Genomic DNA, 20,827 nt, shown 5'->3' on the forward strand with positions numbered 1-20,827 from the left:
TTATTCATGCAGTAAATGATACTTCTGAGCAACTCCAAACTTTCCACCTAAAGAAACACCTTCCAAAACCCACAATCTTACCCTCCTCTCCACAAATCTACAAGCTCCCTTCTCACTATTTTAAAAGGCAAAAAAAAAAAAGGGTTATCTTTCTTTCATTTTACTTTGGTAAAAGTAATTAAGGTGAAGCATTTTCATAACATAATTTAAAATCATTACGCATTTAAATACAGAATATTTGAGTTTCAAAGAGCACAATGGTTTAAGTTCATATATTGTGTGGGCAACAGCAGCAACACGTGAGAATATAAAATCTAAAAGTGCAGAATTATGCAACTGTGGTATCTCTAACACTGTAACATTCAGCACATGAATCTTACTCAGTTTATTTCCCTGTGACATTGTACAGGTTCCTTCAGCCAAGAGCCACCAGAAAGGAACAGTTAATTATCAGTACACTAAACTTTCATTCTCCTGTGAGGCACCAGGGTAACACATGTACATAAAACACGGGGTTATCCCAGGACAGGTGTGAGAACACCCACCTTCCCACTCAACACTAGGGCTCTTGGAAGGGCCACAGGGGCTCACAGCGCTCCGATATTCCATATCCAGCTGCTCCTGGCGCTGGCGCTGCTCCTCCAGCAGCGCTGACTCGTGCATGGCTTTGATGTGCCGCTGGTACAGAGCATAACCACTCACTGGGGTGCCAACAGGGACAGGGCAGGGGCTGCAGGAGACCTGCAGGGATGGGAAGGTGTTAACATCAGGCACATCAACACAGGAGCAACTGTGGAGCTCAATTCCCCCACTGCAGCAGCTGCAGTCTGAGTGTTTCCAACAGCCCACCCCTGTTTTTAAGCTATTCCTTTCATATTCGGTTGTACTTAACCTAATTTACCCTCAACATTATGATAATAAAGCAAATTATATATTTCTTCATTTGTTTCATGGGGTTTTTTTGGGGTTTTTTTTGCTCCAGTTTTAGGGACAACAAACACTCCCGTACCATGGGTGGGATGACGGCAGCTCGGTGGTGAAGCTGTTGCAGGTCCATCTGCCCCTGTTTTATTGTGGATGATACCAGTATTGACCCAGTGGGATTTAACAGTGAGGGCTTTGACTCTCTGCTGAAGATACTGGAGAAAGGGATAGATGGGAAAAATATCACCAAAAGGACCAAGATTAAACACGTTAAAAAAATTTCAGGCACAGCTCTCAACTTCAAAAAAACAACATATTTAACATGCTGGATAAATAGCTGAAAAAAAATCAGATTGTTGTGTTTTGTCCCATAGCACATCTGGTAGAATAGGCAACAGATGTGGCTATATTTTCATAATACACAGAAATACCAAAATAAGTGTTAGAATCTCCCTAATCAGCAATTTATGTATGCAGTACTACAACAGTGCAACCTTTTTTATAAAGAATGCTTTGGAAAATCACTACAGTCAGGAAGCTCTAGATATATTTAGTCCACAGAAAATAAAGCAGTCTACAGCAGTCTACAACAGAATAATTTCACATGGAGGGCTAAGACATTTGTGGAAAGATGATGTCTGAAGAGGCAAGAGAGCGCAGAAAACCTGCACTCTTCCAAAGACCACATGTACTACATGACACTGGATACTTTTGACATTTAACATCTCTCCCTAGTACTGGGTGTATATTAAGACCAGTAAGAGGGAGGGGGCATTGGCTCCAAAGCTGCACTGGGGATACACAGGAACTGCACCAACAGAATATTGAGAAGACTTCAAATATCCTTTGTGGTGACAGCCATTCCCAAAAGATAAATGGTTCCAAAACTCTGTCACCACAGACTTTTGCCTTACCTGCCTTAGCAGACCCTTCTTTCACCTTTTCCTTAAAATTGTAAATCAGTATTTCCCTCTGCTGCACTTCCAGCAAAGACCCCTTAGAAATTCTTTCCCTTTCTCTACCGATGACAGTTTTTGGATCACTATCAAGTAAAACCACTTTTTAAACAATTTCTTAAAGATGTCAGTATTTGAACACTAAACAGTTGAACTCACCCCTGTCTGTCAGGTTCTCCATCAACCTCCTCATCAGCACTACAGGTGGCACTCGAATCGTTGTCAGAATGGGATTCTTGCCTTGCTGTGTTAACTTGTTGTGACAGACTGTAATCCATCTCCTCCGGTTCGGACTTTTCCTTGGGTTTCTCCATCTCTCTCTCTTTGGTATCACTCTCTATTTTCACTTGAATGTTCTCTGGTAGCCTCATTTCAGTCTCTACAGGTTCTACTTTGGTATGAACAGGAAGAGTAATCACAGGCTTGGCTTCAGCTGTGTGGCTTCTACTGTCAACCTCCATGGGCTCTTCTGCCTCATTGTTTATTTCTTCCTTAACCTGTGGCTCAGGGTTCTGAGTTTCAGCTGTTGATACACTTTGGGCTGTTAAGGAGGGAGATGTGCTGGCTGCAGGTTTAATGGCAGATTCTTGCTCTGCTGGGGCCTCAGTGGTTACCTTCGGAGCAGCACCTTCAGATGGAGCTTCTTCACTTGGTTTAGCAGGTTCTGCTGGAGTTGGAGATGGAGCACTTTCTGTATCAGAACTATTTTCAGCACCTGGGGAAAAAAATGTTTTGGTATAAAGATCCAAGGTCAGTGAGATCTAACAAACTGGGTGCAATAAGGATCCATCAATTCTAACCTACCCATCTGCAAAACAATTCATTTTGACTTCTTAAAGAAATGGACAATTTGCTGAGTTACACTCACCCCCACTGCAACTAAAAAATACCAACAATTGAAAACCAAAATCCCAACACTTAGTCATATTCTCTCATTCCTTGTTTACGAATTCTATTGCCTATTGCTCTACAAAAGATCAGCCAAGACTGACTGATGTTGAGTGCCTATAATTATTAGCAGTTGCAGCCAACAAATATCTATAAAAAAACCACAACAAAAAAACACCACTTGAATTTGCTTGTCTGATGCTTTACTGAGACTATCAGCTACCAAAGGTTACACACATTTGATTCACCTTGTTTCAACACTCTAGATGACAGCATAATCAAAGCATCTCAAAACAATAAAGAGTAACATCTTTAGGCTGCTCAATACTAAGAATGCTTTTTCCCCCTGAGCGAGTTCCAGTAGCTGAAATCCAACTGAAAGGTAACATTTGAACAGCACATCATGCAGTGGAACCCAGAGTTCTGAGCATGTAACGGGCACAAAGTTTAGGTTCCTTTCTGTGCACACACAAGTTTCCTTCCCAGAAAAGTTACCTTCACTGTCTTCTGGGTTCTCTTCTTCATTAGATGCTTCAATATCTTCATCCTCCTGAGCTGACACAGTCGAAGCCACACTCTCGCACTGTGACACATCTCGCTCCTCACGGGGCCTTCGCGAAGACTGAGCAAGACACAGCATTGACAAGGTACTGAGAATTTGCCAGTGTTACTGCCTTTTACAGGCATTCTCATCTACCAGTCTGAGGTTGCAACGAAAGACAGAGAATCTCTATTTAGCACAGTCATTCACAAGGGGAAACTCTTTCAACTTCAGGCCAGCTTTTGCTGCTCCTGATCAAAAACAAGTTTGGGAAGAAATCACTGTCCCATGGTGTGTCTAGGGGACAACAGAACTGCTGCAGCAGACACTGATGCTCTTCACTTCAGTAAGAGAAGAACAGGATAACACTGCAGTTTAGAGGACTCCAACACACAGGATTCTACTTCAGATGCCCCAAAACTTTCAGTTTCTGGACTTCTATCAACTCTCCTGCTCTGTTTTATAAGGTCAGTGATTACTGTGTGTCAAGGAACTGTTCTGCAGCGATGACCTGAACATCTACAGCTGCTGATGTACTGATGAGGAATGTGGATTTCAGGGCACCAAAGAACTCTTCAGGCTTGACTGTTTTATCTGACAGAAAACTTTCTATTGCATTTTAAAGCAAGAAATGATGAGTATCACAGGTCAGTGAGCACCAGCTGCCCTTTCTACGAGATTTATGTCACAACACAAAAACAAGTAGAAAAGGAAACAAGTGGCGACTGCAGAACAGTGTTAGTGAAGTGTGATGAAAGACTTCAGAAAGGTGCCAAGTTTTCCCCTGCAAATCATTCAGTGCCCACTGCACTCACCTTCTGTTTGTGCTGTTGGAGGAGGCTGTCCAGGTTGTGTCTCCTTTTATAGTTGAAGTAGAAGTTCTTACACTGAGCTTCGCTTTTTGTCCCAACCATTTTGGCAATTGCTGCCCAGTTTCGCCCATGTTCCACTAGACCTGTTCAAACATATAAGAACCAACAGTTACTATGATAAATAACTCAGCTATCCAAACCCAAATCAATGGAACAACAATGCCTGTGGGGAGGTAAGATTAAGAAGAACTGCTGTCCTTAAGAGAACAACACCATGATAATGTATTTGATAAGGACTTATGGGGTGAAGAAAAGCTGTGTCAACCTGGATGTCTGCTTTTTTGTCTTTGCTGTTGCCAACATGTGACACTTCTGCAAAAATTCTGATTTTATGCATAAAATTCACAGGTAACAGTGTCTGCTAAATGCGTAGTCAAGTTTTAAACTACATTATAGCTTCCCTGTTAAAAGAATGTCTTTTACAAAAATTTCTTTTGTATCTTACAAACTTGTTACCTTGAAAATTGTCATATGACAAATACCTGCACATCTGTTCCAAAGTCTTCTGTGGACCAAGTACAATATCAGACAGTTCTAAGTAGCCCACATGAAGAGAGTCAACATGAGTCTCAAAAGATTATTTTGTCTGTTAAAGATGTTTGATTTTCCTTTTTTCTTTAGAAAAAAATCAACAGCAATTTTCAAATCATTTATTCAGCCTAATGTTGGCAAAAATCACAGCGACTGTATTCAGTAATTCAGTAAATTCTCGAAATTTTGTAAATACAAGTATCCAGAAGGAAGCCAAAAGCTTTACAAGCTTTACCTTTCTTAGCAACTTCCATTTCTTCTTCTGTCCAGCGGGATGTCTCCACAGGCTCTGCAGAAGCTGAAAGAGAAACAAAGACACTGAGCAGAGAAAAGAACAGGATTCACTATTATAGCACCAATTATGCATCCCATAGTCAACAAATCTATTCACATTATGGCTTGCTCAAGTCACTTGGGAAAGCTGCTCTTGTCAGAGGGAAGCAGTAAATCTCCATTAAACCAAGTTAGAGATATAGGAGGAACTACCACAATCTCAGCAGAGAAAACTGTTCAAAACTGTTCTGTCTACAAAACTATGATTAATTGTCTGTCAAGTAAGTGACTTAGCTGTATTTATCACTACAATTTTATTTAAAATGTCAATAATTACCATCAACTATTAAAAGCAGCAATCCAACATGCTCTAAGCTAGTTCAATCCTGTTTCACTGACTGCTGCAGAAAGGACTGGAATGGTTATTTATTGGTGAGTGGGTGTCAAGAAATCTACTGTTCTTGTATTCACTGAGTCCCCAGTTGGACAAATGGAGAAAAATAAAAGAAAACAAAAAACCCCAGTAAGTAAAAACAAGCAGGAAACTAACAATGATGCAGTGCAAAGTGCTTTTCATTCATTCCTCTGGATTTTATATCATCCTGTTTAAATTTCTGAACAGCACTGACCTGCACCAGCCTCCATTTCCTTTCCATAAAATCTACCATTACACACAACATGGAACACAGACCCTGCAACAACTTCCATTAACAAACAGCAAAAGTGGGGCACTATAAAGTATCTGATCCACCAAAAAGCTATTTTGGATTTTCCAGAAAACCCTGCAAAAATGGTTATAAAATGAAACAAACTAAAAGCAAAACCTCCTACTGCCTCAGTCTAGCTGCTGACAAAACCCACTGTACCAACTGAGCAAGAATGCCCACCACAATCTCTGGTGTTTAGTTATACAAGAACTCATTTGCCCACTTACTCTGTTCTTTAGGATATCCTGAATATCTGAGCAACAAAAGATTTGTTACAAGCTCTAGAACAGCCCTGGCCTGTAACTACCCAGCTGAAGCACAAGGAGTAACAAACTTTGCCACAGTAGAGCACTGCAAGAAAAAAAAAAAAACTGCTCTGCCATCCTGGATAATTATTTACCAACCACAAGGTATTCTGGTATTTCTGCACCACCACAAATTAAGTCAGCCTTTTCCAAAATACAGCCAGAGACTGCATTGTGTTTTTTTAAGCATATGAGCCAAGAAAGTAACATTTTATTCTAAAAAAGCCTTTTGCCATCCAATGCAAAACCAACGACTTGCTAAGCTCTATTTCAGCTTATGAAACTCCCTGAAGTGCTCAAATATCAGACCTACTTATTCAACAATATTCTCTGTGAGCTACAGCCTGTAAGTCAATCTGTGCCACAGGCACCTGGAGCTCTACAGACCCGTCACGAACCCGCACAGAGAGAAAAGGTGGTTACCACAGAAAGGCTGAACTGCCTTTGCTCCCCCTCACACGGTTCTGACAGTCATCTGATCACACATACACTATTCATGAAGTCACGCTCGTGAAGTTCAACAGTTCTGCACAGTCACAAAATTATAAACAGGGCTAAGAATAAAGATGTCACTCTGAACAGCAAAAAAGAAGTGCACTGCGTGCCCGGCAAACAGCCCCGTGCCAGGGAAGAGCCTGACGAGCAGATGGGTCCCCGTGTCCTGTAAATGCTACTCACAGGGTTCTGGTGGGGGTGGGAGAGGCGGAGGTGGTTCTTCAGTGGCTGCAGCTGCAGCAGCATTTGCTTGTGCAGCTTCATTTGTCATTGATCTGGTGATTCTGCCCTTACGCCGACCTTGGCTGTTGGCGGTTTTTCGGCCCCGAGGAGCCGCCTGCTCCCTTTCCTCAGTTTCCTCTGGTGCAACTTCAGTTTTGTCCTTTTCTTTGGTATTCTCTCTGGGAGTAGTTACAATATGATTCAGTCAAATTCAGAGAGCCACTGTGGGCCGATATTCCTGAATATCAATGTACAAAATACCCCAAACTACCTCCAGCAAAACTCCACGAACCCAAAAGATGCCTTCAGTGAAAGAGAATTCACTTACTGCCCACAACTTTGAGTTGCTGGAGAGTAACAGAGATACGTGATATTATCAACTTCAAAGAAAACATGAACACTGTGATAGAACATATCAAAAAAGCCCAAACCAACAAGATGCAGAGATTATTACATGCACAAAAAATATAAGCCCATTGCTTTTTCCACCAGTCTGATTAGGTCAACAAGACAGAGAAATGTGTATGTCCAAAAAAATATTGTTTAATGCACAAAACCCAACCTAAACAGAAATAGTTTTCAGTCCAGATTTCACTATCAGGCTAATGCAAATCCTGTTCTGATCTTGGCAAAAAACTACATTCTAGGGGGGAACGATTGTATTTCAGTACATATACACTTACTTAGATTCCTCCTTCTCATCCTTCTCCTCCTCATCTTTCTTTTCCTCCTCTTTTTTCTCTGATTTGTCTGATTTTTCCTCTTCTACCTTTTCTTCTACCTTTTCTTCTTGAGAAGGACGAGCAATCTGTTGCTGAAACAAAATGGGATTTAGGTGGTAACTCGATCACAGAAAGGTGCAGCACAAACTCTGATGCTGCCTCACCTCCCACTTGATAATCTGGTTACAGTCACTGCACAGTGGTCAGTGTAACAGTGGAATATCTCTGCCAAAACCCATCACACCTCTCTGCACCCTCAAACAGAACAAACACAAGGCACTGTCTCACAGACTTCAGAAGTCCCCTCAGCCACAGAATGTCCAGTTTCTATGTATTAACTATACATCCTCTCCATTTATTTTCTCTTATGTGTCTTCTGCTCCACTCAGATATGATATTTTATGTTATAAATTCCCTGGAAGTACAGGCTGCTTCTGCAGCATGAGCACAGAGGTGACCATGTACAAGGAATACACTGGCTGTTGTGCCACACTAAAAATGAACGTTTTAAAAGTGCTCAGGGAGGTCTGACAACGTAGTTAACGGTGTCGCTCCTCTCAAATTTTATTTTTAACTTTGTGCATTTTAAAATAGTGAAACATGATCTCTTACAACTTGGGAGCAGAAGGTCTTGTAGCACGAAAATTATGACCAGCTCTAAGTCACCTTCTCAAAACTGTCATTAGTAATTAAGGAATATAATTGTTAAAAATATTGGGTGAGGAATTTAAGACTTACATTTCCCGTGAATTTACAGAAAGAAAGTTATAGCCTAGAATTATTAAAACACCAAACAAAAACGTCTCTATTGGGATGACAGTTTTACAGGCACGGCAAGCACTGTGCTTGTATCAGATACCCAGAGTACACGTGGCAATTCATGGAAAGAAAAGGACAGAACTACAAGATTGCTGTTCTAGAACTTCATTAACTCAGAATTTACAATCCACTGAAAAATTCCTCCAAATAGGCTTTTCATTTTCACAGAGGAATCAACCTTCCAATGAGTGCAGCAGCAGGTGTCACTGTTTCCCTGACAAAAATGAGGCTGGAAATAGTCACAAAACTGACTTGTTTTTGACATTTTAATAATGTGAACTGGAGCAGAAACCCCAAACACTAACCACTATAATTTTGTTACAAATTAATAGCATTTAGGATGGTGGCATTACTTGATAATGCAAAAATTTCCTTCAAGCAAGATGTCAGAGACAGGCTAAAATAAATCCCATTGTGCTGGATAGATTGGTCTGGAAAGCAGGGAGTTAAAAAACCTGCATTTTCAGAAGCAAATTCTAAAAATTTTAAAAATAAAATATGTATTTTAATTTTAAAAAAGAAACATAAAATATGCATTTTAATTCAAAAAAATGTAAAAATGTATTTTATATTCAATCCACTTACAAAACACATAAGTTGTTGCAAATCCTGCTCTTGCCTGGCTAACTTAACATCCCACTTAAAAATAACTCGGCTCTCTGTTTCGCAGTGAATTTATTGAACATGCAGAATCAACAGGTCTAGTGCAGGTTAAACACAAACCTTCAGGCAGTGGAGGCCTCGCTCAGCGACGTACCTGCACATTCATCTGCTGTTCAAACTCCCACCGGCCACCCGAGGGGACGGGCTTGAACTCGGGGCACGGGGACAAAACCCACCCCAGCAGCGACATCACCCAGCTCTGCAGCGCAGGCTGCCCGACCCAGCAACGTGTTTATTCCAGGAAATGGTGTCATTCTGCCGCTTAAGCTGCCTCCAGCAGCGCTGCCCCTCTCACATACACCCTTCTAATCCTCCCGGAGTCACCGGAGGTGATCCCCGTCACACACACGCGGCGAATTTCTGTCTGCTCACATCAGCGCCCCGCGGCACCTGCTGCCCGCGGACAGGGCTGAGCCTCACACGCTGTGCTCTGCACAGCCACCCAAACACATCCTGCACATCTCGCCTACCAAATTAAAGACAAAATTTTACTTAAAAGAAACCTCCTTCCAGTGAGTTATTTAAGGAATTCTCCATAATCACAGAATCACGGGACGGTTCGGGTTTGAAGGCACCCAAAGGATCATCTAATTCCAGCTGCTTGCCAGGTGTAGGGACACCTTCCACTAGAGCAGGTTGCTTCAAGCCCTGTCCAACCTGGCCTTGAGTCCTTCTAGGGATGGGGCAGTGAAACCATCACACAGTCATGCTTTCTCTCAATTCTAGGTTAAAAACTTGCTCTTCATTTGACAAATTTTGGGTTAAGACATGCTTGTTTAATCAATTCTGTGACATTCTAGAACAGTTCAGGCAGCATTTTATAAAAACTATTTCCTAGACCTATTTGAGGACAAAAATGCATCAGAATTCAATTAGCTTTACATCTCCTCACATCCTCAGTCCAGCATTCAGCTTCTCTCAAGTGAAAGCCCCCACACTGAAACCCGAGTCAAGCTGTGCTCACTACATTCTCTGAAGGATTTCACCATCATCACTGTGATTAATCTTTTCTCCACTTCAATATTCCACTTGCTAATTTACAAAAATATATGAACTCTTAAAGAGTTTAAGCTGAAGCACCTGTTATTGGCATAAGCCCATCCTGGAGCACCTCATAAATCTTACACGACTTGAGTTTGCCAATCAGCAAGAAAGTTTCAAGTCGCTACTGAGAGATATGAAAAATATCAGCTTCAAACAAAGCTGGGGCATGGGAGGGGGAAGGGGGTGAGCTGCATTCTGCAGCTGTAAGATAAAGTTCTGCCCAGCAAGGCAGTTCAAGTGCTTTTTTACTAGCTGTTATAGATCTTGCTAACTAATCATTAATAAAATTAAGAAATACAAACATGCCAACTACAAGACTTCTGAATTTCAATTAAATTTCCCACTCAGAGCACTGAGGGTATTTCCTTGAGTTAGGAAGTATCCCCCAACCCTCTTCAGAGCTAAAAGCCTGGCACTCCCCTGCACCCTCAGCAGAGCACACATTAAGCCTGCTGCAGTTGCCCAAAGTTTAGTGATCTGCTGTGGTGCTTAATGTGCTTCAACAACCAGCAATTAAGAAGTACAACTCTGCTAAAATTCAGAGAGCAAGTAAATTGAGCTGAAGGAACCTTCAGTGTTCCAACTCATGTATTTAGTTACTCACACATAAATCAGCATTCACAAAGTCAGGCAGAGCACCTTGGGCCTCCCTTTATAATGAGCTAAGTTCACAAATCCCTGCCCTTGTGTCTGAGGCTGGAAATAAAATCTTTCTGGTTTATATTTGTTGTCCAAGGAAAGCAACCACTTACGGATTGAAAAGTCCAACCAAATTTTGAATTCTACCAGTTCCAATATTCTAAAGTTTAATAATGTGGAAAAGACATTTAAATATACAGTGTGGTCTTCTGAGTGTCTCAAAACTTACAGTTACACTGCACTACAGCTGAGCCAGCTGTGTCTCCTCACCCTCAGAACAGCTGCAGAACAGCACCCAGTAAAGATCTCACTCAACATGTGACATTTCCTGTGATCACACCAATCTCACTTCACAATGGAATAAGACACAGAGTCACTTCAAGTGGCAGCACTACCCGTGTCAAAGGTCCACAGGGATTGTCCACATCTGGACAATCTTCTTTATTTCCATATTCTCTGCATTTGCCAAACATCCAGACTCTAGCTGCAGTCCTGCCCCATCACTAGTCAAACTACTCCCTTCTCCTACTAAAAAGCATTACAAGGCTTAGAAAACCTAACAGAAGTCCTGGCAAAATACAGGTTATTTCCAGTAATTTCTCCCATCACAGCAGTTCAAATTAGCCAGAGCAGAAGCTCCAACTAAATCCTGTGCACAGAGACAGTGACCTTATCCCAAGCAATCCATAATTTGTGAGTACAGACAAGTCAGTCTCCCATGAGGTGACTCTTCTGGTAGAACATCAGCCCATAATCCAAAAGGTTTATGTACAACAGCACCACAGGGGCACAACCCAGGGGCTGTTTCTACTGAACAGGATCAACTGATCAGTTGAAGCTCTTTGCAGCTATTTTATGAAAAAAAACACATTTACTGGGACACTCAAAAAACTTCCAGTATCTGAACAGAGGATTCACATACCCTGAGGTGTAATATTTACTGCATTTGCTGTTTTGCAGTGCAGATCTGTGCAGTCCCAAAGTCTCTTTTTGTGTGTGTGTGTGTGTGTGTTTTCCAACATCCACATTAACCCTGGTAGCCCAGCACATGTATTTATAAGGTTTTGGTACATAATATGCTTCTCTTTTCCTCTCCAAAGGCTTCCAAACGAATAATTCCTGAATCAGCAGAATTTTTTACTTGTATGCATTAAATTGGGCTCTTTCTTCTCCCTGTGAAGTTCCAGTTTGACTTTGAGCCTGACCACCAAATAAAGATCACTATTAATTTCTGCCTTTTGACAAACACTGACATTATGAAGTGATTATATATTTTCCACTGCAAGTCACATGCTAAACCTAATTTCTGTCGGCTCCAAATAGGATTTAATGATGGATTCAACTTCAGTGTCTATGGCAGGGTCCTCAAAGAAAATGAACTGTCATATTAAAACAAGTAACAAATGTGCAAAGGAAGAAGATACCTCACAGAATTAAAACCAAACTAACCAAGATCACCCCTGAAGTCAGGATTACTTTAAATTTTAAAAGGGCAAGAATGCAGTAAAGGAAAAATAATTATTTCCCTCCCATGTATATAATATATTGCTATATCAGATAGGGAAACAGTTGTAAATATGAAACAATAAAATAGCAAAACCCAAGTGATGAATAAATTCAAGATACCTGGTTTCTTCCTCTGCGTTTCCCATAATTCCTTCGCACAAGGGCTTTATAATTTTCATTTTTCTTGGTCAAATAATAATATAATACACAGTCGGGAACATTCTGAAGCAAAAAAAGCAGGAGAAAAAAGGGGTTTACTCCTATTGAAAAAGGAAGTTGTTAGCTTTTAATTTCTCTGAACACTTACAATATTCAGCCCCCAGACTAAGATATAACTATTAGATTTGATTTCTCAGCAGGGAAGTGAATTCATGCACAAATATAACAACATAACTGTGCATAAAATTACAGTGTTAAACACAAGTCTCATGTATTTACAATATCCCTCAGCTACTTCTGCCTGCATGATTTAATCCATACCAGATAATCTGCAAGTTTAAAAGCTTCTATTTGCCACTGCAGCTGTAGGCATTTGAGATTCTGCTGTAAGTCTTAAAAAATCCTAATTCTCCGTTACTTCTGACACGAATTCTGCAAAATCATGTCCTAAAGATCAAAATCAAGTCCTAAAGATCAAAGTTAGTTCCAAGACTAACTGAGCCAGCAGTAGAATCCCACTGACTGAGAAGGTGGTGGGAAGATTTCCTTGGGTCAGCACAGCAGCTCAGCAGAGGCAGTGAAGTCCTCCCTAAGCAGTGAGACAATTAAAGTTTTACCTGCTTCAACAAGAGAACATCCAAACTACACCAATTTTGGATTTTTCCAAAGGGCCATTTTCCTTTTTCCTTGCCAATAGTGGAATTTCACCAACTTCTGTTAAATGTTTGCATACACTGATTGTGTTACTGATCAGGGGTTATAAAATGCTGTCAAAGGAGTAACTTTTTTTGGATTATATTTTTTTTCCAGAAAGAGAAAATGATGCTGGGGTGAATGACTTACATTTGGAACATTAGGGATCCCACCCTAGGCTCTACTTATATTCAAAACTGTCTTACCTTTCGTTCCAGGTAGGAAGCAATTAGACCAAAGTTCTTGGGATGTTGGACAAACCTTTCACAAATCAGAAATTATTTCAGTTTAACAACATAATCCACGATCAAATAAGCAAAGCAATCTTCCAAACAATCTGTTCCATCACAAGCCTTTCATTTGCATGGCTGAAATTAGTCTAAAAATCCCACTTCTCAAATTGTGCAGATTTAGAACTAAGCATTTAAAATTACTCATTAGCTGATGTAATGAGATCATGGATCTACTCTTCTCATTTTAATCTTTCCACAGAACTAAAGGACTTTCGAGAGAATTTTGTTTTTAAGGATTAAATACATGTGAGCTTTTTTCTGCTGAAAAGTCTAAAAACTTTTGCAGTATTTCTTACATCCAACCAAGAACATTATCAAATATTATCAATATTACTGCACAAAAGCTTCAGCATTTGGCTGATATTTACTGTGGGGTTCAGCACTTAATCGTCATCACGATGCAATAAAAATAAAAGATAAGAAAGGTCATTACTTTTCCTTAAAAATCTCTTTCTCGTGGTCGGTCCAGACATTCATGAACTGTCTGTCTTTATAAACTTTCATGGGATCCTCCATCAGACCATTCATATTAATAAACTTCACTCGTCTTTGTTCTGCGTCGAACATCATGGGAGGGATGACCGAGAGCTGACGCATTTGCTTCTCATTATTCTACAGGCAAAGAATAAAAGACAAAGTAAAGAACAACAAGAAGTTGCTACTGATGTTTACAGTTCTTCAATTACACAACTCTTCAAGCTCCCCCACAGGACACACTCACAGTCAGTTTGAAACTGCTTTTTGTACACGGTTTAACTACTCTTGTAGAAGTTGTCGCTATGAACATTCCCACAATCAGCTACAGGGAACAGTGTCACAAATGATGAAAAACTAAAATGGTGCAGGGTTTTAGAAAGGAAGGGTTTTCACATGTTTGTTACAGCTGTAAAAAAACTAGGTTGCAGCAAGCCTGCAATGAGAAAAATCTAGGGCAGATACAATTAGAAAGCAAAACCCTCAAAAGAAAAGTATTTCTAAGACCTGTTTCAAGCCAAACTTCACGCAGATTCTATCAAACCATCCTCAAGAGGTTTCTCTTATCAAAAAAACAAATCCTCTGCAAGAAACTTTTCACTGCCAATAAAAAGATATTTATTGGCTTTGCTTCTATAGCAAAGAACAGACAACAGCCTCACCTCCTGCTCCGAGAGTCCATCAATGATTTCCGAAATCTCGTGTTCACTTCTAGCAATAGTTGCTGAAAGGCCAGCCCCTCTTTGGCCAACTCTGGAATGAGGGGAAAACAGAAAGAGTAAGGATAAAGTGGATATGAGCTATATCTGCAGATTTTGTACACCATGACAACCTCCAAAATTCCTTAAAATCCTGCTCCCACTCTCTTAAATCAGGCAGGACTGTTCTTTCTCAGTCTCAGAGTACAGACTCTGTCATGTCCTGCCATCTCAAACAACTGCTCGGTTTTACAGGTGAATTTGCAAAGCTCAGCAGGAAGGACTTGCTTGAGTCAACACAAAAAAAAAAGGTGTTACCACCAATTCCACTGCAAGGAGGTGTTTTAGATAAATTAATGCTCTTCTGCTGAGTATGAGAAACATTCATCGGTGGCACAGAAATCACCTTAATCACCTTAATTAGTACAACTCATACACTGTGAAGGAGCCTATCTTTTATTTTTTAAAAGAAATCGCACTAAAGTTGCCTTTCATCAGTTTGGTCAAGTTACTAATACAGCACTGAGGCTTGTTACAACAAAGGAAAATTTTGAATTAACGGGGAGAGCCGTAATTTGGAAGAATTTTTCAGCTTGTGATCTTTACACTTAAGGAACATCATAATGGTAGATCACAGTATGTGGATCAAAAAAGCATTTCAGAGATGAAAATCGCTGCTAACTGGAGAGACAAAACATCTGCAGCATTTGCTCAAAGATTTTATGGAATTAATCCATTTGCACAAAACCTGATAAAAAAGCCCTTGGTATTTACACAGCCATGGTATTACAGCACAGCTACAGACAAAGATGCCATTACATCAGAGAACAGAAATACAATGTAAAGAGTTTGCAATTACAAAGACATGATAATATTCTTGAAGTGAAAGCTCCTTGTGTGTAGGATGCTGTTCCCATTCTAACAGTTTCCTTCTTTCTTTTCTGAATTCCTCAAATCTTGCAGCCTTCACAATATATTGCAAACTCTCTGTTTTCCCCATGTTTTATGAAATAAAGTATTGTAGGCAGATGGTTACAAGAGATGAGATTAAATCTTCATGGGGCTTGAACTCTCCAAGGTGTATCAAAATGATTTCAAACATTAGATAAACAGATTTCAACACAACCGAATCAAACTTGACCTAATTCTGATTTAAAGCACTGCCTACAGAACTGCAGATAGAGTGAACTCTCAAATGAATTGCACTTCATTCCTTTTTAGATTTCTTGTACAGTTCCCATCTAACAAATGTCTGATAGATTAAAATTAAGTAATAAGGACTTAATTGTCATAGCTTGCATATTTCAAAATGCAAAAAATGTCTGGAATAAAATTACCTGGCAAGTACAACAAAAGATCAGTCAAACTGTTAATTTAGAAGACAAATGGGGTTTGAGTGTGTAGGCTAATGAATACAGGGATCATGGAATACAGGAGTAACACAGACACCCAGTGACAGAAAAATATTAAGTATAAATTAGGGTGTCTGCCCGAAATGAACAGGCTCGTGTGAAGCTGGTGCTCCAGTTATCTTCATTCCAACTCCACAAACCTCTTCTTGAGCACCACTACCTAACTAGTCTCTGCTAATTAGCCCTTTTCCTGTGTTTCTTTTGGAAAATATGGGGCTTCTATAAACTTTTAAAGATATAAAAAGGGAGATAGGAAAGGGACAATGTGGACATCACTGTGGCAGCCCAAGAGGACACCAACTGATGGGGCTGCCACTGCTGATGGGGAGGGACAGGGAAGGGCAGATGTAGAACAGTGGGCAGATAAAGCCATGAAGATCCTTGGGATGTGAGGTGAAACTTGAACTCAATGCCACGAAACAGAGTGAGCAAATGGAAGAACATTTGACTTGATCCTGGATGATCCACTAATATTCTGTTTTAAGGAACACAGTGATGAGCATAAAACTTCACTATTAAACTGAAACAATATTACTATAAATAATTCTAAAACTTAACACCCAAGGGATACTTCGCAGGAATATTTCAAATCCATGACAATACCTTTGGAATCGTTCTTGCTGTTCCCTTTGCTTCCGGATTTCTGGGAATTGTTTCTCATAGTACTCCCGTGTTTTGCTCTCCTTGGCTTTCCTGCGGGGATTGTTTTCTATCCTGTCCACTTTTTTCTCCCATGCCTCCATCAGCTGATCATAACGTTGACAGATCTTCTGTTCCTGTTAAATTCCAAAAGTAAACCTTGAACTAAGCAAAACACCCCAAGTGATGAGTCCATGGAACCTGGGCAGGCTGCTGGAATGGTGGCCTTACCCGCTGTTTTCTCGCATGGTTTCTTCTTTTAAAGAATAATATCAGCTTTTTCCTCATCACCTGGTTTCTGGAAAACAAATTTAGGGGGAAAAAAGTGAACTATTCATGAGGATCAAGCACTTCAAAACTCCTCAACAAAAGCCCTATCAATTTTAGATGGGGGATCATTATTATGAATAGTATTTTCAGGAGTAGAAAACAGGGCAAATTCCCAGTGAAGTCTCGTTATCTAAATCACCTAATACTGTATTTTTTCATAGAGGAGATTCTTGAAGATGGCTGGAATAAGCAATTGAGACATAAAAGATTCCAATTTCAAGCCAGCTACTCTCCTTTGCCTCGAGAGAGATAATATGCTAAAATGAGTAAATTTGGTTGAAGCTGCTATGCTTTTAGGGGGAAAAAAGTATTTGCAATTCAGCCCTAAAGTTAAGAGTTTCACAATACATTATTCAAGAAATAAGTACTTTGGAACAAATCTATTTGATGGAGTGGAGCAAGAATAATTTTTTTAAGAGAAGTTTTTAAAGGACTTAAAAAAGTTAAAGCCAACTTTTATGATTTATTTTTGTCTTTAAATCAAGAAGAAAAGTTAGTGTCTCCCTCTCCCTTCAGTACATATAATTCATGTCCTGCAGAACTGCTTTACAGCAAAGAAATCAGTTACACGGACTGGAAGCTTTTAACTATGGTTAAAGCTCACACATCCTATTTGGAAAACACAAGGATGAAAAATGTGAGTGAATGTTTAAGTTTAGATCCCTTAAATGGCACAATGACAAGATATTAAAGCACTCACGTTTTGATGTTTTCATGGTAGACCTTTGTGTCTGATGGTTGGTTGTAAAGTGGCTGCAATTTTGGATTAGAAAGATACACTTAGTACTTTTCAATGCATGTAAATTTATAAGTATGTACAATACATTTAACAGTATTTTACTATTCAACAGTGCACTCAATCTGAGATGCAGCAATCTGAAGGGACTACAAGATATTCAACACAAAGCATAGATTCATTATTTAAAATTAGATTATAACTACTTCTGTATATAGCAGTCTTCTGTATATAATTTTTTTTGTTTCAAACTATTCTCTCAAACAGATTCAAATCTACTTTAAAAATGACACTTATGCAGCCAATGAACTCACTCAACATTTCACCCGTGTATTTGAACACACACTTCCTTTATACATAATCACAGAACTACAGCTGTTCACCACAACAGAATTAGAGCAACTGGCAACACAGAAAATAGAAAAAAAGAAAAAAACCCAGAAGTTCACAACTTACCAGTTCGACTTTTGGACCAAGCCCTTCAAAAATCTTGTGAGCTTCTTCTGCTTTTTTCTGCAAATAAGATTTTTTTTGTATGGTCTGAGTAAATCCTCTGAAGTTAATGTCAAATGTGTATCAGAACTCTGTGCCTGCTGCTAAACCCCTGCCTGACCATATGAGATCCTTCTTAACCTAATTCTGCAATGTTGCCTCAGCAAATAAAGAAACTTGCACTTGAATTGTGCAGTTCCTGCTCTGATCTCCATGTCTGGAAGCTGAGAGAGCATAAAAGCAGAACCTGACCTCTGCAGCTCAAAAAGAACATGCACTTAATAAGTAATACAGCAAATAATGCCAAAGAGGAAGAAAGGTATCCAGTAAAACTAAGTATAGTTAGTTTTGAAAAATGGAATTAAGGGACTAAAATTATCCAGCTGCCAAATCTGGGAGTGTGAATCCATGTGTACATATAGACACAAAATAGGGAAAGGCCCCAAAATGATTCCGACCCTTCCTGGGGGAAGGGGGGAACACGTTGTATGGAACATTTGGGACACAGTTCTACTGTACAAAATCCTCCTCAAATTTTAGAAAGTAGTCTATTGTAATAGAAATTAGCTGTTCCTCTAAACTACAAAATAAAATTGGGAACTTAAACAAACATGTACCACTCTCACAGAAGATCACAATACTTTCAAAACCCCCAGATACCCAACTCCCTCATCTCAAACTACCATGGGGAAAAGAGGTAGGAAGCACTTTGCTACTGTTGGCAATATGTGTGTTTTCTCACCACTTAAACTACTTCTGCCTATCTGTCCATTTATCCAAACCTGAAGTGCCAGAAGTCAGAGTTTATAAAGAAGGCACAGAATCTTACAACATGTGCAGTTTTTTCCCTTCAGCTCATTTAAACATAGAGTCTTCAGCCAAGCTTGTGAGCTTGATGTGAGGAATAGGGAATTCAGGATAAATTTCTGAACCATTTTTCATATCTACACACATACACACATGTAGAAACATATATATATGTGTATGTATCTATATATATCTATCTCAGCACAGGGGTCTAAGGATGAGACCCACAGCTGTGGGTCTTAGAAAATAGAAGGATCCTGCGATCAAGAATCAAAATGTCATGCAAGTGTCTTTCATTTAAAGAAGTAAATGAACGTTAAAAGAAGGGTGGGCAAGTCAATAAAACACAAGAAGCAGAACTTGCCCCAGGGAAGTAAATGAAGGCCCAATGAACTGCAGCCCACGGGGTCAGTCCCAGCCCCGCTCAGGGAACTGCAAAGGCCACTCACCCGGTTCTCATCGTAAATGATCTGGACAATACTGCGGTGCTTCTGTTCCACTGGAGGAGGGGACACGGGCCTCTCTGGCTCGGGAGGCTTAGCAGCTTCTTCTTCAAGTTGTTGCTAAGAGACCAAAGAAAGAGAATCAGCCATCCAAACCCCATCACCCCCACCAGTAATTAGTCACCAGAGATAAAACATGCATCTGATCAACAGTTAGCACGGCCTCCTACTTCGGTCTTTCACTCACAAGGAATGAATGAAATGGTTTAAATGCCCATAGGGATGATAACAAGGCTATTTTTTGTACTGTTGGTAACTCAAATTAACTGTTTACAAGACTCACCAGACTTGTTTCAGCCTGACATTTAAAGCCACCGTCACTTCATAATTTATCATGATTAACTTGAAACAAAAATATGACCTTTGGAGAATGGCTACACCAGACCTGCCTTCTCACAGGGAAAATAAGTCACAGAGCTGCCTTTCTACATTGCAGATGTTCAAGTGCCATCATTACTACTGTCTTATTGTTTAAAAAGGTACAAAAGTCCTTCTAACACTCCACAGAGAACATAATTCTAAATGTACTTCACAGCAAAAATAAACCACTCCACATGTATTAAAGTTCCAAGACTGTCACAATATCAAACAAGCAAAAAAAGACCAACAGCAAAAACCCACCCTGTAATACTTTCCCAGCTCCTACACTGCTGTGATTTACTTCCACATCAAATAAATCTGGTTCAGCAATACCTCCATTTTTTAAATATCCTTCATCCATACCTGCCACAAACATACAGCAAAGAACTTCTGCCACAGTCCTGGCAAGATTGTGCTCTAAGGCTGCATAAGAATTCAGACCCTAACATTTTAGCAGAATGCCACAAGACACGGGCTCAATTATTGCAACAGCAACTTTGTAATTTTTTTAAAGTCAAATCACGTACAAATGTGCACAAATGAACCTTCAGAGATGAGATACACTTGCTGATTTTGTGGAAAAGTGAACAAACAAAAAGATAAGCATCATTAACACACAGACAGGTACTCAGTGACATCCTTTTTTGGTTTGCTGCTGGAGGTCACTTTACAGGTCATTACAATTCAGACATAATTAAATGCTTCCAGACCATAAAAACATACAAGTTAACAAATCCTACAGCATAACTCTCATTTCCTCCAGAGTTCACACAAAGGAAAAAAAGTAAAGCTGGCACTATTTCTATCTGGATCTTTGAAAGTCAGAAAAGGAAAAGGAAAATAGGACTTTGTTTTTGTCAATGAATAACAGATGCCTTGATTGAAGGGTGGGTTTACTTGGCCACAACACTACTGGGAAGGCAACAACTGCTGCCAGCAAATATTTCCTTTGCTTCCAATGGTTGAAGTGCAGTTCTCTGATGCCAATCATAGTCAGGACCATACAAAAAAAAAAAAAAAGTGGTATTTCCTCCTTTATTTCTCTGCTCTCTGTGTTTATTCACAGCCCTCCTACTACACTTCCCCCAAGGCTGACCTTAGCTCCAGATGTTAGGATCTCTTGC

General features: G+C 39.9%; 1 protein-coding gene across 3 annotated transcripts in view; it reads right to left on the reverse strand.

The window, feature by feature from the left end:
- The window catches only part of NCOR1 (nuclear receptor corepressor 1), a 60,583-nt gene that overhangs the window by 20,467 nt on the left and 19,289 nt on the right, over positions 1–20,827 (reverse strand). For 2 of the 3 annotated variants that reach the window (XM_032707892.1, XM_032707891.1), the window contains exons 6-22: positions 19,290–19,403; positions 17,998–18,054; positions 17,506–17,558; positions 16,707–16,773; positions 16,440–16,612; positions 14,389–14,479; positions 13,686–13,864; positions 13,166–13,220; positions 12,228–12,329; positions 7,398–7,528; positions 6,676–6,893; positions 4,948–5,010; positions 4,125–4,264; positions 3,264–3,390; positions 2,040–2,595; positions 1,010–1,139; positions 546–741 (exon numbers count right to left, since the gene is read on the reverse strand). In XM_032707892.1, coding sequence (XP_032563783.1) covers positions 546–741; positions 1,010–1,139; positions 2,040–2,595; positions 3,264–3,390; positions 4,125–4,264; positions 4,948–5,010; positions 6,676–6,893; positions 7,398–7,528; positions 12,228–12,329; positions 13,166–13,220; positions 13,686–13,864; positions 14,389–14,479; positions 16,440–16,612; positions 16,707–16,773; positions 17,506–17,558; positions 17,998–18,054; positions 19,290–19,403 — 2,452 coding nt within the window. Of the gene's footprint in view, positions 1–545; positions 742–1,009; positions 1,140–2,039; positions 2,596–3,263; positions 3,391–4,124; positions 4,265–4,947; positions 5,011–6,675; positions 6,894–7,397; positions 7,529–9,012; positions 9,130–12,227; positions 12,330–13,165; positions 13,221–13,685; positions 13,865–14,388; positions 14,480–16,439; positions 16,613–16,706; positions 16,774–17,505; positions 17,559–17,997; positions 18,055–19,289; positions 19,404–20,827 lie in introns of those variants that run through there. The other variant, XM_032707893.1, reaches the window with a different exon arrangement.

The sequence above is a fragment of the Chiroxiphia lanceolata genome, chromosome 20 (genome assembly GCF_009829145.1).
Source record: "Chiroxiphia lanceolata isolate bChiLan1 chromosome 20, bChiLan1.pri, whole genome shotgun sequence".
NCBI lineage: Eukaryota > Metazoa > Chordata > Aves > Passeriformes > Pipridae > Chiroxiphia > Chiroxiphia lanceolata.